Consider the following 27,437-nt stretch of genomic DNA (forward strand, 5'->3'; position numbering starts at 1 on the left):
ATTTATTTATTTGTTTGTTTGTTTATTTAGTTAGTTAGTTATGGCAATCGGAGTTAAGTAACTTGCTCAAGGTTACACGGCCAGTTATTTCTGGGTGTGGTGCTGAGTATCTGAGCCTGGATTCGATCCCAGGTCATCCCAACACTGGAGCCGGTGCTCTCACTCGCTGAGCCACCTGGCCGCCCCTAAATAACCATTTATTGAGCACCTACAATGCGTCAGGTACTGGCTAAGAGCTGGAGATACAAAGAAAAGTAAAAGACAGTCCCTGCTTTCAAGGAGCTCAGTCTGATGGAGGAGACGACACAAATAATGTATAAATAAGACGTACCAATGTCCATGTGCAGGGCAGCTGGGCATGGAGGCAGACCTCTGTAATCCTTAGGAGAAGCTATGCTGATGGATGGCTTGAGTTTGGGATTGCTGAGCCATAGTAGGGCTAAAGATGATTGGGCATCCTCGCTAAGTTCAGCATCACTATAGTAAGAATCCAGGAACAGAGATAACCAGATTGCTTAAAAAGAGAAAAACTGACCCAAATAGAAAGCTGAGCAAGTCAAAGCTTCCATGATGATAAAAGCAGTGGGATTAGGCCATGAGTCAACACTGTACTTCCAACCCCAGGCACTATAGAGAGACCCAGTATAAAAAAAAAAAAAAAGATAAAGGAAAAATTGGAGAAAATCACAGAAGAAAGGTCCTAATATTAAGGGTGATAGGGAAAGGCTCTTTGAAGAAGGTGCAATTTTAGTTGGGATTTTAAGGAAGCCAGTAAAGCAAAAAGATGGAGATGAGGGAGAGAATTTCAGGTATGGCAAGACAGTCAATGACAATGCCCGCCCAGAGCTGGGAGATGAATTGTTCGTATGAAGAATAGCAGAGGCCAATGTCATTAAATTGCATAGTATATGGAGGGGAGTAAAGTGTAAGAAAAATGGAAATGTAGGAACAGAGAAAGTTACAAAGTATACAAAGCCAAATAAAGGATTTTATATTTATTCCTAAAGGTAGCCATTTAGAGTTTATTGAATGAGAGTGGGGTGGGGGGCAGTGACATGGTCAGACCTACACTTTGGGAAGACCACTTTTATTGTTGAGAATAGAAAATGAACTGAAGGGGCGGCCAGGTGGCACAGTGAGTAAGAGCATGGCCACAGAGTCGGGAGACCTGGGATCGGTTCCAGGCTCAGATACTTAACACCCACACAAAAATAACTGGCCATATAACCTTGAGCAAGTTACTTAACCCCAATTGCTTAGAGGCAGTCAGGTGGCACAGTGAGTAAGAGCACTGGCCCCAACTTCAAGAGACCTGGGATCGGTTCCTCAGATGCTCGGCACCCCCCCCCACACACACACACACAAAATAACTGGCTGTGTAACCTTCAGCAAGTTACTTAACCCTGATTGCTTTAAAAAAAAATGAACTGAAATGGGTTTGCTGGTTTGTTTGTTTTTCCTTACTCATTTGCTTATTTCTCTTTCTAGGTTCTCCAGAAGTTTCCAGAAATTACACAGAAGGTATATCTTTGTTTCTCATCTAAAACTTTAGAATGAATGTAATTCAAACTACCTTGATGGTAATAGAGATATCAATAATCCACCACAGTGCTCTAGATTTTAGAATATGTCTTGAGACCCCTCACCCCTCTTGTGACGATCCATAGAATGGTGGAAGAATTATAACTGTTAGGAGAAAGGAGAGCAATTTTGTTGCTAGCTAGCATGATGGTCAGTGATTCAGGATAAGAACAGAGGAAAAAAAAATGTCAGTTAAACTCTCACTGATCCACATCACAGCTTGAAGTAAGCACCAGAGGGGGTGGGGGGTACAAACAAATCTTGCCTATTTACCTTTCAGTCTTATTTCACACAATTCTGTCTCGCTTTGTGTTCCAGTCAAACTGAACAATTTGCAGTTTCTCTAATATAGCTTGTGGTTTTTCCCACCTCCATCCTTTTCTTCTTCCTGTTTCCCATGCCTGGAAGGTGCTCCCCCACCTCCACATTCCAAATGGAATTGTTTCTATCCATCAAGACCCATTCTAAATACCATCTCCTTTGGAGGTCCTACTTTGATCTCTCCCAGCTGTAAGTGATTTCAGTTCCCATGAGCCTTCATAAACACCTTGTTCTTGTTCCTTTGGTAGATTTGTCATACTCAATTGTGTACTTCATTTATAGCATTCCTTTCCGTTTTCTCTGTGTAGCTCTATTCCCTACTATTCTCCATTCCATGGTTCTGCCATTCTCCTTAGCCTCTAGGAGATGGCACTTGTTCCCTTTCCCAAGGAAACAATTTGCTAACCACTAGACCATAGAAGAACTTCAGAAGTGTGTTTAGCTGATAGCTTCCAGACCAGAGTTCCTCCATTGCTCTCACTGTTTTTGAAGAAGGATTCATACAGTTCCAGAACTCCCACAAAAGTCATTTATTTCTTAGAGGAATTTAAATCATTCTTCCATTCATTTGATCATTTATTTATCATTTATTTTAGTTTTTTTCTCCAATCCCATGTAATCTTATTGCCATTTTTACTTCTCCTAAGCACTTACATGGTGATTATTCTACTGAGTCTAAAGGGTCTAGGACAGGGGTATGGAACCTGGGGCCTCAAGGCCACATGTGGCTCTCTAGGTCCTCAGGTGCCACGCTTTGACTAAGTCCAATTTTATAGAACAAATCTACTAAGAAATAGAGGTACAAATACAAGCAAAAAGAAAGTTCTTGGCCTTAAAGAGCATATATTCTAATGGCAGAAGACCACACATTAAGGGGAGCTGAAATGGGATGAGGGAGGTAACTGCATGGGTTGATAGAGGTAAAGTCCAGAGAATGAAACATGGCTGGTCTGGGACCTTCCTGAAAATGAGGTTCTAAGAGGAACCAATGGGAGAAGGACGCTTGAAGGATAAAGGGACAAGGCAGCTCCATCGGTGGTGGCAAGAAGTCTGAAGAATGAAGCACAGCTACTCTGGGCCCTTGCTCAAAATGAAGGTCTTATTTATTTCTATTATCCCTCATACTACCTAGCCACAGTGACACTTATTAAGTTGGTACTTAATACATATTGGTTGAATTAATATTTCTATAAACCAAGGGTTTTTAGGCTGGGATCAGTGAACTTGTTTTATTTTGTTTGATCACTGTATTTCAATATAATTGGTTTGGGGGGTATTTTTTGTAATCCTATCTATTTTATTTTGTGCATTTAAAAACTTTATCCTGGGGCGGCCAGGTAGCACAGTGAGTAAGAGCACCGGCTCCAGTGTCGAGATGACCTGGAGATTGAATCCTGGGCTCAGATACTCAGCACCACACCCAGAAATAACTGGCCATGTAACCTTGAGCAAGTTACTTAACCCCGATTGCTTTGAAAAAAAAAAAAAAAGAACTTTATCCTGAGGAGGGTCCTGTGGGCTTCCTGGAAAAAAAAATCCATAGCACAAAAAAAGACTAAGAATCCCTGTTAGAATGCTGACTCTTTCTTTTAAAAACATTTTTAATCTATTTGTTTACTTTTAGATTACAACATTCAGTTCTACAATCCTGTGAGATCCAAATTTTCTTCCCCCCCTCCCCATGATGGCATGCAATCCAATATAGGTTCTACAAATACCTACACATTAAATGTTAGTCAAGTTGTAAAGAAGGATTATAACCATGGAGTGAACAATGAGAAAGAAGGTACAAAACAAAACAAAACACAAAAGAGACAGAGCAAGTAATTTGCTTCAATCTGCATTCAGACTCTGTAGTTCTTTGTCTGAATGTAGATAGCCCTTTCCATCATGAGTCTTTTTTTTTTCTTTTTTGCAGGGGGAGGAAGGCAGGGCAATTGGGTTTAAGTGACTTGCCCAAGGTCACACGGCTAGTAAGTGTTAAGTATCTGAGACCGAATTTGAACATAGATCCTTCTGACTGCAGGGACAGTGCTCTATTCACTACACCACCTAGCCGCCCCCAACCATCATGAGTCTTTTGTAGTTGTCTTCTAACCTTGCATTGCTGAGAGGAGCCCAGTCTATCAAAGTTAGTCGTCACAGATACGATGTGTCAGTAATTGTGTACAAAGTTCTCCTGGTTCTGCTCTCCTCACTCAGGAATGCTGACTCTTTCAATTAAAGGAGGGAGAAGTTTCCTGTGGTCCCAGTGAACAGGGACATTAACCAAGTGTAGGTGAATCAGATGGGGCTAAGATAGTGACTCTGTCCCAGCTGAAATAGCTTAACTACACTGCAAGGGGTAAGAGTTGAAAGGCATCATACTGCGGAGGGATCACCTTCCAAGGAATCAAATTCTATACTTTTTTTGGCTCCAGGTTGATGGGTCATAAAGGTCCATCTTAAAAATCCCTTGGGAGAAGAGAACTTCAAGTGCAAAATTTCCATGAGTCAATGAGTGGTTTGGATTATGTGGAAGTAAATTTGGATTGCTGCATTTCTTTGTGTTTGTTTGTTTGTAGGAAGAATTAATTCTTGTGGCGGCGTCATTTCAAGTCTTTCTGGCTCATTTTCTAGTCCATGGTATCCTGGAAATTACCCTACAGACATACAGTGTATCTGGGAGATACACGTAGATAGGAAATTCCGTATTGAGCTCATGATTCCAAATTTGAAGTAAGTAAATGATATAAATTGCTTCATAAATCTGTAGAAAATTAGAGATGGGAAGGACCCAAGAAATAATCTATTCTAACCTCTTTATTTTACAGAAAGAGAAACTGAGGCCTAGAATAGGAAAATTACTTGTATAAGGTCACTCACATACAGCTAACAAGTTGCACAAGCCAAGACCAGACCAGGTTTTATGACTTCTGTATCACTGTTCAGTCTTTATATTGTTTCATTGGTCAATTAAAAAGCATTTATTATACAATTAACTCCCTTCTTACCTCCTCCATGGACCCTTCCTTTGCCAGTCCCATTTGGGATAATCCTATCCTCAAAATTTCTCTAGTACTTACTGCCTGTACCTCTTAGTTGGCATAGCCTTCTACCATCTGGTATTATCACTTTTTAAATGTGTTTATATCAGTTTTCCAACTACCCTGCAAACTCTATAAGGCCAATAATTCTTTCTTCTACCTGAAACTAAGAACAGAACTTTAAAATGGTCTTCTTCAGCTAACAATCACAAAATTTAGGTTAGGTTTTAAACCTGTAATTTTAGCAAAGATATTTTATTTTGTTAAAAAAATATTTAGAGGGGTGGCCAGGTGGCTCAGTGAGTAAGAGCACCGGTTCCAGTGTCGGGATGACCTGAGGATCAAATCCGGGCTCAGATACTTAGCACCACACCCAGAAATAACTGGCCATGTAACCTTGAGCAAGTTACTTAACACTGATTGGTTAAAAAACTTCCCCTAAAAAAATATTTAGGCAGAAAAAAAGCAAAATTATAAAACTCCAGAGTATTATCAATATTGAAGTTTGATTTAACATCAAAAAGAATCCATTAAATTTAAATAAATTTGACCCAAACATAAGTGATTCATCTTCCCAGCAGCTTTCATTTAGATAATTGTCCCCTATAGTTTCTCCTTTGAATGGTCTTATGTTATGTCCCAAATCATAGCTTCTTTTCTTTTATTTAGGTTCTCTCCCTATCAACCAATCCAAGTATTTATAACCTTTTCTTTTATTTAGTCTCTCTACCAATCAGTCAAGTGCATAAATGTGCTTAATGGCACTATTCAAGTCACTAAGGATACAGATTAAAAGAATCAAGCAATCCCTACTGCCAAGGCATTTACATTCTAATGGATGAGATCACAAGTATATGTAAAAATAAATGGAGCATAATATAAATCAGATAAATTCAAATATGTGCAAAGTAGTTAAATACAATATATTTAAGGGAGGAAGGGCACTGGTGTTGGGGGTAGGTTAGGTGGAGCAGTGAATAGTGTACTAGACCTGAAGTCAGGAAGACCTGATTTCAACTTTGGTCTCTGACACTTACTAGTTGTGTGACCCTGGGCAAGTCACTTACCCTCATCTGCCTCAGTTTCTCCTTCTGTAAAATGGGATTAATAATAGTACCTAAATCCCAGGGTGGTTGTGAGAATAAAACGAGATAGTATTTGTAAAGCACTTTGCAAACCTTAGAAGCTCTCTATAAATGCTAATGATGATGGTGATGATGATGAAGATGGTGCCTGGGTTGTATCTTAAAGGAAGAGAGTACTATATGAGGCAGAGGTAGGGAGGAAGTTTATTCCAATTGTGGGAAATGGCCAAGGACCATGGAAGATGATATTCTGTGTGAGAAACAGAGAGAAGGAAAGTTTAACTGGATCACAGAGTCCAAAAGGAAATGTATATATGCATATATACATATAAATATCCAATGAGCTTGGAGATGTAAGCTGGAGTCAGGTTGTATAGGACTTTAAAAGCTAAGAGAGAAGGGTTTTTTTTTAATGTTCTTATATAGGAAATAGGAAGACAACCAATTTAGATTAGTTGAGTAGGGGAATCACGTTGTCCAAGCCATACTTAAGGAAAGTTACTTTGACAGCTGTGTTTGGATATGATCAGGGATAGCTCCCAATAGGTTCAGTAGGAATTCTGATCTTATCTAAGACCAGAAAACCTGAAATAGCATCTGGAAAGAATTTAAGGTCTCAGGCTTAATTGGAGTGAGAGCTGTAGAAGTTTATTGTTGCGCTTCTATGAGAAGTGGGCAAGAGTCCTTAGGGGACCTGCGAGTGAGAGGGGTACATGCTTTTACTTTTAAAGGGTAGGGCTGCCATTGTCAGGGCTGACCGGATGGAGGGAAGAGACCTCAGTGCATAGATAAAGGTTAGAGCTGACTGAGAGGAACTTGGGACTTTAGTGCATAGATAGTTTAGATGAGATTTGGGCCAGACCGGAGGAGACATGAAGAGATTAAGTAAGAACCAAGAAGTCACAAGTTGTTGCCTAGGCAGAGTGCCGATAGGGGAAGGGGCAGAGTTTGAGGCTGGGAAAGGGATTCTACAGATTACAATTTTACAATACAAATTGCAGCTACAATTGTACAAACTGGTTTTACAAATTGGTTTTACAAATTGATTTAGACCCCAGGTACCCCATCAGATAGACATGGAGTAGGGAGGGATTTGAGGCAGGGAAACCAATTAGGAGACTATTGCAATGATCTAGATGAAGAGAGAGCCTGAACTCAGGTGGCACTCATCGTCTTTCACTTCTGAACTTACCTATTACTATCAAGAGTGCTACCATCCTCCTGGTCACCCAGGCAGGCAACCTCGGTGTCTTCCTCAGCCCCTCCATCTCACTCATGCCCTCATAGACAATCTTTTGGCAACATTTGTCCATTTCACTTTCATAACATCCCTTCTACATGTCTGCCTTTATCCTCTGACAATGCCACCACCCTCCTCACTCCAGTCCATTCTCCTCTCAGCTGCCAAAGTAATCTTCCTAAAGGGAATTAATAATAGCACCTACATCCCAGGGAAAATAAAATGAGATAGTATTTGTAAATCATTTTGCAAACCCTAAAAGCTCTCTCTCTCTCTCTCTCTCTCTCTCTCTCTCTCTCTCTCTCTCTCTCTCTCTCTCTCTCTCTGTCTCTGTCTCTCTCCCTCTCTGTCTCTCTCTGTCTGTCTCTCTGTCTGTCTGTCTCTCTCTGTCTGTCTGTCTGTCTCTCTCTTTCTCTCTGCCTCATACAAACATGCATGCATGCCCACACGCACGCACCACACCATACCCCTAATAAACTGCAATGGCTAACTATTGTTTCCAGGATCACACATAAATCCTCTATCTGAAATTTAAAGTCCTTCATAACCTGCCCCCACCCCCATCTACCTTTCCATAATTCTCATACCTTACATCTTTGCCCACCCCACTCTAATCCAGTGGTGCTGGTCTCTATACTGCTCCTTGAACAAAACACTCCATTTCTCTATTGCAACATGCAGTAGAATCTTATAATGAGCTGGCATCTCCAACAGTGATTTGGTATTTGGATGTGGGTTGTATCTAGAGAACCACTGAGTTAGAATGTGTCCCCTAATATATAACAATGGTGTACACTAACCATTTAAGAACTCAGCCTAGAAATCTAAGCTCCATCTCTAACATCAATGTTTTTTAAAAAGAGGAGAGAAAAGAAGATATATCTTATTCCTTTTTTTTTTTTTGCTTTTTGGAGGGCAATTGCAGTTAAGTAACTTGCCCAAGTTTACACAGATAGGTTTTTTGTGTGTGGGTGTTAAGTGTCTGAGGCCAGAACTGAACTCAGGTCCTCCTGACTCCAGGGCTGGAGCTTTACTCACTGCACCACCTAGCCGCCCCACAATCTTATTCCTTTTCATTTATTTCAAAACAAAATTACATCTTATCCCATGTGAATATGATGAAACAGTAAATAACATAATCAATCTTTACTTTAACTTTCAAAACCCATCTTTCTGGAAACTACCAATTCTTTCCAAACGATTTTCTCAAGAGCAAACACCACAATGCAAATGAGTTCCATTTCTCTTTTTCTCCTGCTGTCATTTTAATTTCAGTACCCAATTATTTGCCCTATAGAAAGTTTGAGAATACTATTGTAAAATATTGTGCAATGCACATTATTATTCCTTTATGAGGCTAAGTGTGATTGGTAAATGGTGTAGCTGGTGATAAAGTTATGCTCTGAAAGCTTTTGATTTGTTTTAATGATATAACTCTGATCATCGGGAAAGAAAGTGAAAGACCCTAAACACAAAAAACATTTTTTAAAAGGGTAGCTAAGGCCATATATCTTAAAGTATGATTTTAAACTCAAACCAAATCTTCACTTCAAATAATCTTGAGTATTTTTGTCTCAGTTCTTGCTTTACTTTAAATCTGGAAGGTTTTTACAAGGAGGGTCTGACTAACCCTTTGTTTACCTTCTCAGGTTGGAAGACATCTATGGCTGTCCTTATGATTTCATTGAAATATTTGATGGGCCACAAGTGGCTTCTCTGTCTGTAGGGAGATTCTGTTCTTCTGTAGCTCTCACATTTTTCTCTTCTTCAAACATCATGACAGTTGTGTTCAGAAGTGACTCTATGATCACCAGCACAGGCTTTTATGCAATGTACAATGCTGTTAGGGGAAATGAACAGGAATCAGGTAAGTAATTTAAACTGGGTTCTTTATTTCTAAAAGAAAAACCAGGGAGAAAAGTCCTCAGTTTTCCATAACCTGTCATTTAAATCCAGTATGATCTAACAGCCTCCTTATCTGCAAAACGTGGATATTCGTTCTAAAATAGCACCTTGTCTTTATTTCTACTCACTAAGAAAGGTAGTGTTGCAGGTTGACACAGGTCATTTAGGTAAGTCTTTGTGACCTGAAGGAAGACATAAATGGTCACCCACCTTGTTTCCTGAGGAAAATATCATTCGTGCCAAATCCAGGTCCAAGTCTGCAGCAACCCACCATGGGAAAGCTCTTCCAAGTGATGAGTGCTGGAACCTTGTCTCCCCCATTAGTAAAAATACGCATTCTCCAAGCAATTGAACTGCATCCTAGTTGATGTTCAGCTAGATCTATATTCATGATCAATAAAAGCAGACAAGTCAAAAGCTCTTCTGGTTTGGGTGAGCCATCGCATTAAAATGTACGTGGAGGAAGCAAGAACCAATGTTTGCATTGCTATTAAACTGCAAACAGAATGGAACATTAAGCATACTTTTAATCAGTTGAACTGGATATAGATATATATTGAAGCATCATTAGCTCTTTCAGGCAATTAGGGTATCATTTTGTAAGTTACTGCTTTAACTTGGGAAGCATGTTTAGAAATACTCTGATACCACTAGGGGATCTATGATATTGTTAGTGTTATTCCTCCCAGGGATTCAGATGGCAAGCCATCCATGCCTGCCCATCCTGTATAACTCTCATCCAAATCCTCCTATGAATTCATCACAGGTGATCCAGGTGTTCTGATGGCCTTCCGTACAAATGTTTATAAATACATAATATCGTCTATGTTTTTCACCAAAGTTAAGAATAAGTCCAGGTTTATGTGACCAGCATGGATCAAATTAGAAGAGGAAAAAGGAAGTCCATTTTACTGCTGCTCAGTAGGCAATAAGGTGTTTTAAGAAGCCTTCAGTGGGCAAAACAACCACTTATATTGACCAGAATAAATATGGAAATCAATTTTTTTATTCTTTGAACCATATTTCTCCTTCATCTCTACTGCCCAATATTTGGTGAATGAATGAATACAAATTAAACTGGAATACTTTTTGAAGGAAAAAGGATACCAATTATTAAATGATTAAAACAATTCCTATAACAACATCTGGCAATAAATATACTTTATAGTAGTATTGAGGTACAACCATGTTTCAGTATTTATAAGGAAAAATCATTTAAAATGGGAAGATATTCAAGATCCTTTGTGTTTTACTGATCTTTCTATGTTATTAAGTAATTCATTCCTTACCTGAGATCTCAAAAATTAACAGTTAAAATTGCTCTGTGTTTAGATGAAGGACCAGAACTGCGCCTTGTTGGTGGTTCTGGAAGATGTTCAGGAAGAGTTGAGGTTCATTACCAGGGAATCTGGGGCACAGTGTGTGATGACTTATGGGATCTGAATGAAGGAGAAGTGGTATGCAGGCAGCTCAAGTGTGGAAAAGCCATTTCAGCCCCCGGGGAAGCTCACTTTGGACCAGGTTCAGGAAACATTCTCCTGGATAACATACAATGTGTAGGAAATGAGAACTCTCTTGGACAGTGTGCCCACTCTGACTGGTTTCAGCACAACTGTGGTCATCATGAAGATGCTGGAGTCATCTGCTCAGGTATACATTCTTATTTCAATATTCCAAACCCTAGTTTTTAAATTGGATACAACCTACTGATAGCTGCAAAGATATAACCACAGAAAATAGCAAGAGAACAGTGACCCAGGAGATGTTTCCATCTTGGTGGAAAAAATTAAGGCAGACATCTCACAGGAAAACTGTACCATGACCATAAAATTCAGTTGTTCCTATTTACAGAAACAATTCTATGTAATGATAATAACTAACACATATATGTGTATGTAGGAGAGGAAGAGAGAGATGTGTATGTATTTACACAGAAACACACACATATGATATAGCCTACCATTTTGCATATATTTTTTCATTTGATGCAATCACTGTGTGAGGTGATTATTTTCCATCTAAGTGAGAAAATGAAGGTTGAAAGTAGAGAAGTGATTTGCCTAGGGTCACAAAATTAATACGTATCTAAAGTGATAACTCCCTGACTTCAGGTCCTACACACTCTCTGCTAGGCTATGGAGCCTCTCTAGTTACCTAGTGGAGTTTAAGACTTAGGACTTGGAAACACAAGTGTTAATGTTCCAAAGATACTAAGTCCGGTTCTTATAGGCATAGACACCATAGCAAGAGTTTCTTCTTAATTTTTAAAGTACAAGTGGAATTTTCCTTATTTTTTTTTGTTTTCTTTTTCTACATAAATAGATGCTGAAAATTTGCTTCCAGGTGTGACTCCTATGCCTCCAGGTATGCCAAGAACTCTTTAAGAGTCCTAGATATCCTCAGCAACAACAAACATTTTCTAAATGCCTACTGTGTGCAAAGGACCAAGGCAGGCACTTGGGAGTGTAGACTTATCTACTACGTTTTTGTTGGGGGGTTTTGGAGGGCAATTGAGGTTAAGTGACTTGCCCAAGGTCACACAGCTAGTTTTGTGTGTGTGTGTTAAGTGTCTGAGGCCAGATGGGGCTAGCACTTTTACTCACTGTGCCACCTAGCCGCGCCATCTACTACGCTTTTAATAAATGCTGATTGACTTCTGTGAGTCTTTTGATGCAGTCTTCTCACTTTGTTGAATCGTCTACAAATCAAGAGCAGGACTTTGTCTACTGGGAAAACATTAAAGACATCAAAACATTGACATCAAGAGAAACAAGGATTCTGGCTTGCTTTTAAGTGCATTTAAAAAAAAAATTCTAAACTTTTCCTGTTGTTTTTCTTTTCAGTTCTACCAGAACCTGTGACCAAAGGTAATTCTCTTCTATTGAAATTCTGTCACTTTGCTATAATGTTACTAGTTGAAACCACTATTTCTAGAATCCTTAAAAGCAGGGTAGATTTTCTTCTTTCAATGATGATTCAGTTAGCAATTATGAGGGCAAAGGAACAAGTGAATTAAATGCCACTAAAGCCAATTCCCCTGTATCCCCCCTGCTATAAAATCTTAAGGTTGATGAGCAGGTAGGGGATGATTTTGGGAGGGTGGAATTAGAACACTAACTGTGGAACAGAAGACAACTAGTATGATGTCATACATGCCATCTCCGTTCTTGAGTATGTCTGTCTAGTATCAAGGTACCATAACATTTCCATTTTTAGGGTACAATCTCCATGATTAATCACCTCTGCCCTACACACACACACACACACCCCTAATATCTGTCCTTCATTTACCTACCAAGATTCATAACCAAACCATCTTCCCTATTTGCCAGTTCCCAAACTATGAGGTAGAATGAATGTTATACACATCTCCCACTTTCTCCTGGATTGTGTGTGGTGAAAATATAAAAAGTGTGTAGAAAAGTAAAACCTGATTTCCCTTTTCACAGGAGGAAGTAATTCTTGTGGTGGAATCATCTCAAAGCTTTCTGGATCATTTTCTAGCCCTTGGTACCCTAAAAACTATCCCACGGATATAGAATGTGTGTGGGTCATACATGTGAAGGAGAACTTCCGCATAGAACTTCAGGTCCCCAGTTTGAAGTAAGTAAACAACCTAAATCATCACACCTCCAATATCCAGATTATACTAGAATTGGTACCTTTATTAGTCACACCTGGGTTTTTCCTATGGGAAAGGTTTGTTTTTGTTTTTTTCTTAAATTTCAGTTGACTTTTAACTAGAACTTCTAGAAAAGATTATTATGCCCTTATTTTTTGCATAGTTTACCTAATTAATTTTTTTCCTCTTTGACTGCCTTTCCATTTTTGTTTCTCACCCCATCTCCTAGTAGTGCTAAGTTTCCTAACAGCTTTTCCTTCTGACTTTATCTTTCCAGACTGTATCAAAGTATGCTACCTTTCCTTTCTCCAACTTGCTTCCAAACATCTTCAAATATAAGGAAGTGCTGAACGTAGTGGAATAAGGGCTAAAGTTGGAGTCAACTCTTGGTTCTGCCAATTAGCCCCTGGGTGACCTTGGACATGTCAATAATCTGCCTGGACCTCAGTTTCCTCATTTGTCAAATGAAGAAGTTAGACTAGAGGACCACTAATATACCTTACCAGCTCTTAATTTTATGATCTTGTCATCTTTCCTGGTGCCTTCAATCTGTATCTAGCCCTCCAAGTGCTGCTGTCTTTGGGCTGTGATTTGTTTTTTTGTATTTTTGGAGAGGGGAAGGCTGGGCAATTAGGGTTAAGTGACTTGCCCAAGGTCACACGGCTAGTGTTAAGTGTCTGAGGCTACATTTTACCTCAGGTCCTCCTGACTCCAAGGCTGGTGCTCTATTCACTACACCACCTAGCCACCCTTGTGATTTGCTTTTTAAAAGAGTTGCCTTCAAAATCAATCAATCAATCAATCGATAGATAGATAGATAAATAAATAACCAAGAGGCAGGCAGAAGCAGATAGATATAGATATTAGATAGATGATAGATAATTGAAAGATAGATACTAGCTTGATAGATGAAAGAAAAATAGGTAGATAGATACAAAGATAGGCAGATAAATGGATAACAGATAAAAAGATAGATGGTAGATGGATAGATGATAGAAAAATTGATAGATAATAGAAAAATGGATTGATAGATTGATAGATGAAAGTAGGCAGATAGATATGTAGACAGACAGGTAGATGGATAGATGATACATAATATGTAGAAATATAAATGATAGATGGATAGATGATAGGAAGATTGATAGATAATAAAGATTGAAAGAAAATTGATACATAAACAGAGAGGCAGATGGATAGATGATAGATAATATATAGAGAGATAGTAGAAAGATAGATTGATAAATGATAGATAATAAAGATCAATGATAGATTGATAGGTAGATAGATGACAGAAAAAATAGATATATAGATAGAGAAAATGTCGTCAGAAGAAGAGGAAGCAGGGGTGCTTTTACCTGGACAGGGACTCTATCAATGTTTGTGGGTGTGGATGACTGTGATTTATCCTTTACTCCTATGAAACCATTAAATTGAAAACACTTTTTTGGTGTTTATCTGTGGTGCTGAACTAAGGGGGAGATTCCAGATTAAATAGGCTATAGGTCATCCACTCATTCTCCTCTAGGCCTCAGAAGAAGATTATAGCAGAATCTGGAGACCTACTCACGCTGTTTCTCTTGGGGGAACCAATACAATGAGAGCTCCTTGAATGCAGGGTCCATTTCCCTTTTGTCTTTGACCCATTAGGAGGCACTCATTAAATACTTGTTGATTGTTTAATAGATTGAACCAAAGAATTTCAATCTAATATTTAAAAAAGAATTTAGGGACCAGTGGTTTCTCAAGACAAAGGGCCATTTTAAAATTCAAAATATTCATTTTAAGTGTTCTTTTCTTGTCTTATGAATTTGAAATGATATTTAGACCATAAGGATGGGAAACTGATGACAATGCATTTCCCTCCTCAGACTGGAAGATATCTATGGGTGTCCTTATGACTTTCTTGAAGTCTTTGATGGCCATCAAGCTGCCTACCTATCCATGGGGAGATTCTGTGCTGGGGCAGAACTCACATTTTTCTCTACTTCCAACAAAGTGACAGTTGTGTTCAGAAGTGACTCTATGATCACCAGCACTGGCTTCTATGCGATGTATAATGCTATTCAGCAAGGTGAACAAGAAGCTGGTAGGTGTCTATGAAGTTGAGTCCTTTGTTTTTAAGAGAAAATAATACTTGAAATTTGGTCTGAAACAGGTCCTTTGTTGGCACAGCTTGGAATTTCATGTACACAAAGCATATAACTAGAAAGTCCTCCATTTTAACCAAGAAAAAGTTATACTAATCTAACATACATTGTTATTATATGTGATGTATATATGCATATGCACTGTTCTGTATCTGTTCACCCCTACCCTTCCAATGAAAGGAAAGAGGCTCATTTCCTCATCTATTATCTAGGGCCCAGATTGTTCATTATAATTATAATGAACATAATATAACATATAATATATAATTTGACCTTTTTAGTATTCTAAAACATTGGCATCCAGGTGCTGAAAGCATGTTCTGCCCTTAAGTAGAAAATCACAGAAGCAGAGAATCGTAGTTTTACTGGTGGAAAAACTAGCTGAAAGCTCATTTATAATCCAGCGCCTTCATTTTAAGGAGGAGCAACTGAGAGCTACAAATATGAAACTCTTTCTCCATGGTTCCCAAGAGCCAGAATTGGAAATTGAATTTTAGCAAAAGCCCTCTGTAGCTAAGCCATCTTTTTTTGTTATGTTTCTAAGATATATCCCTGAGATTGGTGAATGGAAGTCACAGGTGTGAAGGTCGTGTGGAGGTCTACTACAATGGCACCTGGGGAACAGTGTGTGATGACAGTTGGGACCTGACAGATGCCCAGGTTGTATGCCAGCAGATGGGCTGTGGACAAGCTCTGTCTGCACCAGGACATAACCACTTTGCGGGAGGTTCAGGACCCATAATTCTGGATGATGTGCAGTGCATTGGAAATGAAGCCAAAGTGTGGCAATGTATGCACAATGGTTGGTTCTCCCATAACTGTGGGCACCAGGAAGATGCCAGTGTTGTCTGCTCAGGTACGCTCTGCTTGTCACTGTCAATGCCTCTGCTATCAGGGAATAGTTGAGAACGTAGCCTTGAGGGTAGCACTATCCTTTGCTTCATTTTTCCACTATGTGCTATGGATTTTTTTTTAAAGCAATTGGGATTAAGTAACTTGCTCAAGGTTACATGGCCAGTTATTTCTGGGTGTGGTGCTAAGTATTTGAGCCTGAATTTGATCCCCAGGTCATCCCGACACTGGAGCCGGTGCTCTTACTTGCTAAGCCACCTGGCCGCCCCATGTGCTATGGATTTTTAACTCTCCTAATATGATCAAAATGACCCTGGAAAAGTTATTTAACTACTATACTCCTCAAACAACACTCTGAGACATATTTACTAAGTCTTAGGTTAGGATCTACATTGGCTGAGAGAGTTCTCACACTAAGAGTGTCCCTTCATTTAATGGCATATTGGTGTAATATATACAAAGGTTTTATCTAAGCAAATCTTATACCAAGACTCAATTTGAATGAACTGGTTAATTGAGTGGTGGTGATTGAATAGGAGATTGGAATCATCGAATTATCAAATATTCAAAGCCTAGGAGTTCCTAGAATACAGAATTCCTCTACTATAACATCATTTCCATCTATTTGGAAAGATATTCCTAGGAGCTGGGAAGGACCCAGTCCAAACCTCTTTTTGATAGATGAAGAAACCTAGAGACCTAGGGGAAAATGTCTTTCCCAAGGTTCCCCAGGGAGCAAATAGCAGAGCAGGGAGTCAAACCCAAGTCCTCTGATGCCAAATCAGAAGACTCTTTCTGAACCATATTATTTTACTGATAATGATCCCTACTGATTCCAAGTGACCATTCTTGCCCTGCTAGTGATGCTCCTGCCAACCCCACTTCCTGGGATTCCATTGCTGTTGCCTAACAAGAAATACTTTATTTCTCTTTGTAACATCATTAAACATGTGAGGAAAATCCAATCTGGTAGCCCCATGAGTAGAGTCATAAGTTAGCAGAGTCATTGGGGTTTAACCCCAGAGTATTAAAATTTAGACACTTGCACTTTTAGCAGATGGAAACTACTGAACTGAGCACCTACCTGGCAAGAATAATTAACTAAAATAGGATATTGCATTTTCTCCTTCTAGCCAAATCAAACAGACACATTCCATAGGGGTTCTTGCCTGGATTAGTCCTGTACTGTTATCCCCCCTCTATTCTCATAGAGTCCTTAGGTCTGTCCCCTAGAGAGTCTGGTGTCCTGGGGCGTGAGCTTTCTACCTCTACATCCACCAGCCCCCAACTGAATTTGTCTTGTTATTTGTCCTGAGTCCTAAAACAGAGAATTTACTGGCCAACTCTGGCAATCCAGAGTTGCTTCATATATTTTTGAACTAACTTAGCCATTGACTATTTATTGCTATTATCATCCCTGGTGACTTACTGGAAACCATTTTTAATAGGAAAACTGTGTGATATTTGTTATTTAACTATTCTATTCTATTCTTACTCCTTCTGGCTCTCCTGTCTTCTTCTGCATCTGAGCAGCTTCTGATGGCCACACCCAATCAAGACCAACAGGTATCATTTCCCACATCATGTTTCCATCAGGCAGGGATAGAGGGGCCGGTAAACTGAGAGGTTCCCCAAATACAAATAAATCATTTAATCCTGTAGCCACTGATTTTTCTGAGACTCTTTGCCAAGTGAAATGCAGATTCATACCAATATTATTAGAGATGAAAAACCCCATAAAGTCACTGGGATTTCCTGAACCAATTAGCTATCTGCCTACAAACACAAAACACAGTACTGGGTGCTTACAGATATACAAAATGAAAGAAGCAAGAAAGCATTTCTTAAGTACCTGATGTGTTCCAGGCACTATGACTTTAAAAATATTTTCTCATTTCTTCCTCACAACAACCCTGGAAGGTAGGTGCTATCACTGTACTGATTTTACAATCAAGGAAACTGAGGTAGATGGAAGTCGAATGAGTTTCCCAGAGTCATACAACTAGTGAGGCCAAATTTGAACTCAGATCTTCCTGATTCCAGGTCCTTTCCACTGTCCCCCATAGCTCCCTCAAAAGAAATAAAATACCACATATTATTCATGGTATCTTAGAGTTTAGAGCTAGAACAGACATCAGTACAACCCATTAACTTTATAAATGGGGAAACTGAGGCCCAAAGCAGTTAAATTAACTAGCCAAGGGTGACATAGGAAATCTATAGGGTTGGAATTAAAACCAATGCTTTGCATTCAAATCCAGGGCAATTTCAATTCAACAATCATTCATTCAGCACCTTCTATGTGCATAAAACTATGCTAGGTACTAGAGGAAAGAGTTTAAATAAGACATGGTTCCCTACCCTCACAGAGTTTAGGAGGCAACTATACAAATAGCTATGATACAATAATACGAGATAAGTATTTTAGAGGGGGTGCAACATAAGGTAAGCAAGAGGAAAGACTTGTAAAGGACCTAATCCCCTGATCAGTCAAGGGAACATAGGGAAGGAAGCCCTAGCCCTAATTCTGAAAGGGGGTCTGATGTTTTCTAAGTGACTTGTACTTTAAAAGATCCATTTGACTAATACAATCTTTGTTCATGAGAACTTTTTTCTGTTTATTTTTGCAGACTTGAATGATGAGTCTCCACCAATAGGTATCACTTCAATTTATTTGCCTTTTGTACTGTCAACTGTTTTTCTTTCTTTCCTTAAAAAAGTCCCCATCTTGCTCAGGTTGGAAGTGTGGAGGCCACTCACAGCTGATCCCCTTACTGGTCAGCATGGTAGCCTTAACCTTGTCTGTCTTCAATCTGAGCCAGTTTGCCCATCTCTAGGCAACCTGATGGCCCCCTACTCCATGGGTTGAACGTACTAATGCCAAACTTGGTGTAGATATCTGACCACTACGACCACTCAGAAACCCTGAGCTCAAGAAATCCACCAGCCTCAACCTCCCGGGCAGCAGAGATTAAAAGCTTGGGCCACCATCTGTCTTTCAAATCACAACTCCTCCAGGAACTAGATTAGTGTTCTTTCCTCAATGTACAGGTAGAAATGAGAGGTTATGACTATATGCCAGACAAATCAAAGACTTTGTTAAAAAAATATAGTGCTGAACACAATTACTGATTTAGTTTTTTATCTTAACAGAAGATATAAGATTAGGGTATGTCATATTTTTAATATGTTGGTATATATATATATATGTATGTATATATGCATATATATGTGTGTGTATACATATATCTGCAGAAAAGAACTTAAGCAGTTGTTTAGTCCATGCCCTGTCTGAATACAAAATAATATCTTTCAGGGCAGCTAGGTGATGCAGTGAATAGAGCACCAGACCTGGAGTCAGGACCTGAGTTCAAATCCACACTAAGACACTTTATACTTACTAGCTGTGTGACCTTGGGCAAGTCACTTAACCCCAACTGCCTTGCCTTCCCTCCTCCAAAAAATTCTTGCATATGTGTAATATTTTTATAATTTAATTTTTATATTTCCATTTTCTCATTTGATCCTTACAAAAATCCTAGGAGATAGTTATCTTTCTGAGTTATTACTGTAATTCTTAGTTTACAGACAGGGAAACTGAGGTACAGTGAAGTTAAGTACTTTGCCTATTGTCAAACAGAAAGTGTCAAAGGAAGGATTTGAACTGAGGTTTTCATGATACTAAATCAAGCAGTCTATCCTGACTATACAATACTGTCTATCTAATTTGAACTTTTCAAAATGTCTTTTTATCATTTTACCTTCATGATACTCCTGAAAGATGGTATAGTGAATAGAAAGCTTGCCTTGGAATCAGAAAACCTGGATTTAAATTCTACCTCTGACTCACATAATGGATGAATGACTCTGGGCAGTCACTTACACTCTCAATTCTCAAGGCAAGTCTCTGAGACTTTAGATTGCAAAAAAGGTGCTGACCTGCTTTGATAGCAGGAGTTCCTAATATTCAAATCAGGAGTTTCCTGCCCCCAATAAAATTGCAAGTCCATTTCCCATTTTCAAACAATCCTACACAGTTGACTATGTAGCCATTACTATCCCTACCAACCAGTGAAAAAAGCTGAAGACGTAAAGATTATGACAGCCAGGAATAGAATTAGGGATCCTGACTTCTGACCCTGTGCCCTTTCCATTAAACCAAATTAAATGATGATGATGATGATACCATATTAGGTAACGCTTTAAAGTTTGCAAAGCATTTTCTCACAAGAACCCCATGAGATAAATACTAATATAAACTATTATCCCTATTTTACAGATAAGGGGACTTGGAAAGGTACTCCTGGTCACACAACCAGCAATAATCAGAATATGTAAAAGTTATCTAATATGATTCCTTTCATATTTTTGCAGATGAAAATTTCCATTGTGGTGGTTTGCTCACAAATTCTTCAGGCTCTTTTACCAGCCCTTGGTACCCTAAAAAATACCCTACAAATATAGTCTGTGCCTGGGAAATACAAGTGGACAGCAGGGCTCATGTCAAACTCACATTCGAAGTAGTGAAGTAAGTAAAATGCATGTGTACACACATAAATACACAAATACATACACACATACATACCTACACAAATATATTTGCCATTGTATCATCTCTAGCTAAAGTATGAATTGTTTTTATTCTGAAAAGGGCTAACAATACTTAGTAGCTGAAGACTAGATAAGAATGCAAATGGGACAAATACAGACTTTCAGATAATAACCTTTAACTAAACAGTTCACAAGTCTACTGCCCTTCTACCTTAACCTTCATAGACTAAGGACTCATGCTGCTGACCTAGGTAGGGTGGAGGGCAATAGTAGGAGCGAGTTATACAAAATCTTGTATATTTCTTCCTTAAAACTGAAATAAGTGGGCAAATGCAAAAGGGGACTCAGAAGAATACATAAATAAACGTGAAATTTCAGGTGAAAACTTTCTAAATGACTTTGGGCCACCTGTTAGACACAAATGAATAAATTTTGATAGTAGCTGACATTTATATTGCCTCCTTACAGTTACAAAACAGTTCATTAACATCTAATTTGAGCTTCATGCCAACCCTAGCTGGTAGGTAGGCATTGCAGATATTATGACCTCCATTTTACAGATAAGGAAACTGAAATTTAGAAAGGTTAAGTAATATGCTCAGATTTTCACAGATCATCTGACTGCAAATCCAATGCTCTTTCTATTTCAGTACCAATTTAGTTAAAACCATAGATTTAGAGTGGAAGGAAACTTGGAGGACCAATGCCCTCATTTTATAGATTAGGAGCCTGAAGCAAAGAGAATTAAAGTGACCTGCCTGTGGTTGTAGCATTAGTGTCTGATGACAGATTCACTCAGGTCTTCATCAAGCCTAGTTCTCTACCCACTATGCCTCTCAGATGATTTTGCTAAGAGATGATGTCATTTCATTTCACAGGATGGAAAACTTCTATGGCTGTCCTTATGACTTCGTGGAAATATTTGATGGTCCCCAGAGTGCATCATTTTCCCTGGGGAGGTTTTGTTCTGGTACCACCCCAATATTTACATCTTCCTCCAACAGTATGACTGTTGTATTCCACAGCGATGCCATCATCACCAATATTGGCTTCTATGCCTCCTATGATTCCATTGTACCAGATGAAAATGATAATGGTAGGTGCTCATAATGCTGGGGCATTTCTAAAAATGAATGTTTCATTCCAAAATGTAAGGATAATTGTTCTAAAAATCGAGTTGAGATCAAAATTAAACATCTGCTCTAGGTCAAGCAAAGATTATTTTACTCTTTGAATTGTCTGGTAGGATAACTGAGTTTTCTGATTTCAGACTTAGCCGCTGCTTACAAGACTAGAAAATAAGTCAATTAGAGCAAAATGAAAATATTTTGTGTTCAATCATTCTTTCCAAAAATCCAAATACATTATCCTTTTGCTCAGATAGACAAATGACTTTAACAAAGGCAGGATATCTTAGAATATAAATGGTTGACCTTGATAGAAAAAGTATAAGCAGGACCTTAATTTTTGAATTTATGACTTTTTTCTCACTCTGTATTTTGTCGTTCACCATAATAGTTATATTAAAATTGTAGTGTACTCAATAGCATTCTAGTGGTTTGAAAGAATTAATGTAACTGCCAAGATAACTTATGTAATTTCTCATAATATAATTGAGGCATTGAGGGATGTAGCCTCAGTACGTAATAGTCATCCTATGTGATAAAATGACTGGGAAACTTCTTTTACATGCACTATTTTATTTAAAATAAAATTTTTATTTAGCTTATAATGTCTTTGTTAAACAACAACAACTCTAATTCAAAGTTCAAAGTTGGAGAACCTGATCTTTTCATCTAACAATAAATTCCATTATAAAAAGCCATTTCCTCTAATCTGGTAAATATTTGAATGTCAAAGTGGGAAGTTAAAGGAATTTTCCAAAAACTTTTTTTCCCCAAAACCAGTGAACTCTGCAGAATTGCATATACCCTCTTTTTGAAAATACTATTAAGTGGGAAATGCCTTAGAGTAATAACCACTTTTTTCTCCTATTGCCCAGACATTTCTCTAAGATTGATGAATGGAAGTCATCAATGTGAAGGACGAGTTGAAATATACTATAACAACATGTGGGGCACAGTGTGTGATGACAGCTGGGACCTCAGGGATGCACAGGTGGTGTGCAGACAGTTGGATTGTGGAAGAGCTATTGATGCTCCAGGACGGGCATATTTTGGTCGAGGCTCAGGATCTATTGCTTTGGATGACGTGGAATGTGCGGGAAATGAAGCAAAATTGTGGCATTGCCTTAACAGCGGCTGGTTCTCCCATAATTGTGGTCATCATGAAGATGCCGGAGTTAGCTGTTCAGGTATTATCTTATTTCCACTAGAGCAAATTGTGAAGGAATCATTTGAAGGTAGTGGGATGGAACAAAGGATCTTTTGGTCCAGCGACTCTATATCAACTCAAAAGAACCTGTTTCTAAATAAGTGGGTTTTTGTTTTGTGGGGACCCATGCTCTACCTACTATACTACCTACCTGCCTAAATAAGTGGTTCTTGTACTAGGCACTTAGGTGACATGGTGGATAGAGCAGTGGTTAGAAATATTTACCTAAGCTTCCCTTGTCTTTCTTAGTTACGATGGATTCTTCAATGTCAACAATGATGGTAGATCATGACTCAACATCAGGTATTTTTTGGATCTTCTTCAAATAACGAAACATTATCTAAGTCATCTTTTCAATGGCAAAGGCACAGAGTCAGTTGCTCTCCAATTGCTCTCAGGGACACCCAAGGATAGGTCATAGACATGCATTTTTAACCTTTACATTCAATATTAATGGAAAGAGGGTGGGAGGAGGAGTAACACTTCCTTCTGTCCCTCAGGTTAATCTTGGCTCACCTTTCCAAAACTTTGACACTCAGTCTTCATCATTGCAATAGTGATTTCACATGATTTCCTTGATGTGAATATTCCTGCCAACCACATAGATGTAATCTCTTTAAGATTTAGTTGATATTGATAATCTTTAAGAATTATCATGATGCGAAAATCATTACTCTATGACCAACCTGCTGATGAACATCAAAAATAATCATAACATTTATATAGTATTTTATAGTTTGCAAAACATTTTGCAAATATTATCTTACTTGATCCTTACAAAGACCCTGGGGAGGTAGGTGCTATTATTATCTCCATTGTACAGATGAGAAATTGAGGCAAACAGAAATTAAGTGAATTGTCCAGGGCCACAGAGTATCTAAGGCTGGATTTGAACTTAGATCCTCCTGAGTCCAGGTCCAGTGCTCTATCCATTGAGTCACATAGCTATCTGTATTTCTGAACTTAACTACCTAGTTCTCAGACAATTAGACATACAGTCCATCTCCTGGCCTCCCTGAGAACCTTTCTGTACTTTGAGGTCCCACCAGAGTTTGTACTCCATTGACATATTCACTGAAAAACCCAGGTCACTCTCATACTGTGATAAAACATTGGATAAAGACATTTGATTCACATAATTGGTCCTAATAGTAGCCAAATTCCCAACATAATCAACTGGAATCTTTATTAGTTAAAAATGCAAGTCAGTAGAGTGGTTGATGGGTCAGAGAAGACAACATGGTATTGTGGAAAGAGTAGTAAATTTGCAATTTGAGGCCCTGGGTTCAAATCCTAATTCTCCAATTTACTACTATCTGTGCAACCATAGGCAGGGCACTGAATCTCTTCTGGCCTCAGTTTCTTCATATGTAAAGGAAAGGATTGGACTAAATGATCTCAAAGTCCCCTTCTACCTCTGAATTCGTGATCCTATTAATTATTCATTGGGGTAGTGTAGCAGCAAGCACCCCAAGCGTCCTCAGGGTTTGCCGCCACCACAGGTTCTTGGATCTGCTTTGTTAAAGGAAAGCAACTCAAAATGGGTTAACAAGCTTACTTTAATCAGTCAGACATATATCGTTTACCTTGTTCAGGGGAAAAAGGTCAGCACCCCAAACTTCAAAATATACAGACAGAATTATCAAGACATTAACAGATCAAGTAGACAGCTTTCCAAACTGTCCAACCATTACATCCATACCCAGTCAACATCTGGGTTTCCACATCTGGGTTTTTCAAAGCCGGGGGACTCTCGACAACGGCTTCCCAGAATTCAGATCAAATCACAGAACACTTCTCAAAGTGAGTCCCAAAACAAAGCTACACATCAGGGCTTATATAGCCTTCTCCTGGCTCAGAGAATGTAACAACCTTATTGACTCACTGGCCAATCAAGAAGTATCTACTGAAAAACAAGCCTCCCACCCCAGGCTTCAGGTGCACTTTAGCCTAGGGGAAGGGAAGATCTTTAAAATTTACATTCGCATTACAGGTAGGTAAGCCAAAATAATCAGTAGCTACAATCATTTGTTTGACCAGATGATTTTCTAAAGAAAAGGAATGCCCCAAATATTATTTGGGGCTCGAAGTTGATACTAAATCATTAACCTGGATAACCTGCGCAAATACAAGTTGAATGATGAAAACAAGAGCCCCAGAATCTGCAGAAAAAATGGAAGAACACTAGCCTAGAGTTAGGAATTGGCTGCAAATGATCCCCAAAGTAGGTAATCAAACTACTTTCCATTTGTAGCAGCAGCTTTTCCAAGTTCAACAGAATCATCCCCAGCAGTTAGTAACGCTCTCTCATACATTCTCACAATGCATCTCATCATATATTTAGCTCAGGGAAACTATATCATTATATCCAATGAATCCTTCCTTCACACTGCTGCCAAACTGATTTTCCTAACATGAAAATCTGACCATTTTACTTCCTTACTCAACAAACCCCCATGGCTCCCTAGTACCACCAGGGTCAAATATACTCTGTATAGAATGTACAATATTATACAAACTTTTTTAAAATTATAAATTATTTAAAATTTCTTTAAATTATATTAATTTACTCAAAAGGTCACATATATAACCTTTTACAATCTGACCCCAACCTACTTTTCCATCTTGATTGCACATTACAATCCTCCACAGACATGAAGAGTCAGTCAGACTGGTCCACTTATTGTTCTATACACATGGGATCCCATCTTCTCTCTCTGGGTCTTTATACTGGTCCCTTCTCCCCAAAGCCTGGAATGGACTTCCTCCTCACCTCCAAGTCTCAGAATCTCTGATTTCCTTCAAGATTGAGCTCAAACACCACTTTCTACAGTAGATCTTTCTTGACAAACTTTCTCCCTCCTGTCCCAGCTCCTGCCTCTGGAAGAGCTATTAGTGCCTCCTCAGAATCACCATATATCTAATATATTTTGCACATATCTATACAGACTGTCTCTCATAGCAAGTTCTTTGAAGAAAGAGGCATGTTATTTTTTATTGCTGTATGTTTAGCACAGTACTTAGAAATAATAGATGCTCAATAAATGCTTGTAAATTGATTGATTATTGGAAAATGTAGTTGGGGCAGCTAAGCGGTACAATGAATAGAGCACCAGCCCTGGAGTCAGGAGGACCTGAGTCCAAATTCGACCTCAGACACTTGACACACTTACTAACTGTGTGACCTTGGACAAATTAGTTAACCCCAATTGCCTTGCCATCCCCCCTACAAAAAAAAAGAAAAGAAAATATAGTATGCAGCTAGAAATACCTTACATGTGTGCAGATAGTCCCTGAATTATAGTCAGTCTATAGTCAATGTCACCCACCCTCCTAACTTATATTTCTCTACTCCTCTACCACCAATCAAAGTCACTGGAACTATTAGAGAAACTCTAAGTTCAGCATAAATGGAAGAAATTGTGAGAAAAAATATAGGAACATCTTTAGGAAATTATCACTAGGGGTTGACCCCTGGGAAGGAATGGTCTGTTTTCATGGTAATGTTTTTGATCAAAAATATCTGCTCGAGCTCACATATATGCAACCTTAATTTTTCACTGGCTAAAATTACAAAAAGTAGATATTTTTCATTTTAATTATTTTAAAATATAAATAACTCTGGAGAATTTGCTCATTCATACGTGATGTGAATTGGTAATTATTTTCTCCTAACACCTAGCTGAGATCAAATGCAGTAGTAAATGGAAGTATTTTTTGTTGGTTTGTTTTGATTTGGCTTTTATTAGAGAAGAGAAGGAAATAGCATTTAAGCAGTAGGATAGGGTGAGGTGATATAAGGGGAGACTTAAGACACAGGAATACTATGCCCCAGGGAAGCACCAAAAGTAGGAGAGGAGGGAGGGAAGTGGGGAGGAAGACAAAGACAAATTCTTCCCATTTCAACATTTCACTTCAATGTAGTGCTAAGAAACTATGAAAAACTTTTTCCTCCTCTTTCTTCCTATACTGCATATGTTTAAGTTTCCTATACCCAGAATCCAGTCAAGAGATAAATAAACCATAATAACAAAGGGATCAGTTCCCTGGTCCCAAGTCCCAAAATTCCATTTTGCATTAGAGTGTTGTAAATAATGATCCTCCATTAGAGGAGTCGTCTCTAAACTATTTTCTCAGCATCCCACCTCCTCTTAACCCTTCTCAGATTTAGCCTAGTACTATTTGATTAGAATTAACCTAATGTTTTAAAAGGTTATTTTTAACAAACAAACACAAAAATTATCAAGGACTAAAACCGAAGGACCGGAAATCTCAAATTGAAATTAATTTAAAGTCTACTTGAACTGACGTTCATAATAGTCAGTCTTTACTCTGATGATTCCAGTCACCCCTTCTCCAACCCTACCCAAGTTCCTAAAATCAATCAATTAATCAACAAATATTTACTGAGCACCCAATCAACCAAAAAACAAATCTAAAGTGAAGGATTGTCAAGAAAGAGGGATTGGAGTATTCTGCCTGGACGCAGATGGTAAAATTAAGAACAATGGATTTGAATCCCAGCTCTGCCACTAATTAGTTCTGGGACATAACCTTCCTTGGACTCAGTTTCCTTATCTACAAAATGGATCGCATTAAATGGTCACCAAGGTTCTTTCTGGCTTTATCATGCTATGAAACATACTCTTGGCTGGCCTACCCTCCTCATCTGTTACATAGTAGGACTTCACCAGTTTACCTCTGAACTCCCTCCTGATTCTAACTGGCTGTGTGCCACCTTCAAGGTCATGGGGAGAGTCAGTTACAGAGCCC

At 38.6% G+C, this 27,437-nt stretch overlaps 2 protein-coding genes across 4 annotated transcripts in view; both read left to right on the top strand.

Moving 5' to 3' along the window:
- DMBT1 (deleted in malignant brain tumors 1) overlaps positions 1–27,437 on the top strand; it is a 495,581-nt gene that overhangs the window by 313,501 nt on the left and 154,643 nt on the right. Inside the window, 11 exon segments of the mRNA XM_069097407.1 lie at positions 3,527–3,688; positions 4,467–4,620; positions 8,903–9,120; positions 10,491–10,808; positions 12,002–12,025; positions 12,608–12,761; positions 14,649–14,866; positions 15,472–15,828; positions 18,410–18,436; positions 20,154–20,307; positions 21,209–21,404. Of these exon segments, the coding sequence (XP_068953508.1) occupies positions 3,527–3,688; positions 4,467–4,620; positions 8,903–9,120; positions 10,491–10,808; positions 12,002–12,025; positions 12,608–12,761; positions 14,649–14,866; positions 15,472–15,828; positions 18,410–18,436; positions 20,154–20,307; positions 21,209–21,404 (1,982 nt within the window).
- BUB3 (BUB3 mitotic checkpoint protein) overlaps positions 1–27,437 on the top strand; it is a 555,213-nt gene that overhangs the window by 28,098 nt on the left and 499,678 nt on the right. The gene's annotated exons all lie outside the window — the stretch shown is intronic.

The sequence above is a fragment of the Petaurus breviceps genome, unplaced genomic scaffold (genome assembly GCF_028583685.1).
Source record: "Petaurus breviceps papuanus isolate PSGF00001 unplaced genomic scaffold, PetGlider_PUasm1.0 37, whole genome shotgun sequence".
Classification (NCBI taxonomy): Eukaryota; Metazoa; Chordata; class Mammalia; order Diprotodontia; family Petauridae; genus Petaurus; species Petaurus breviceps.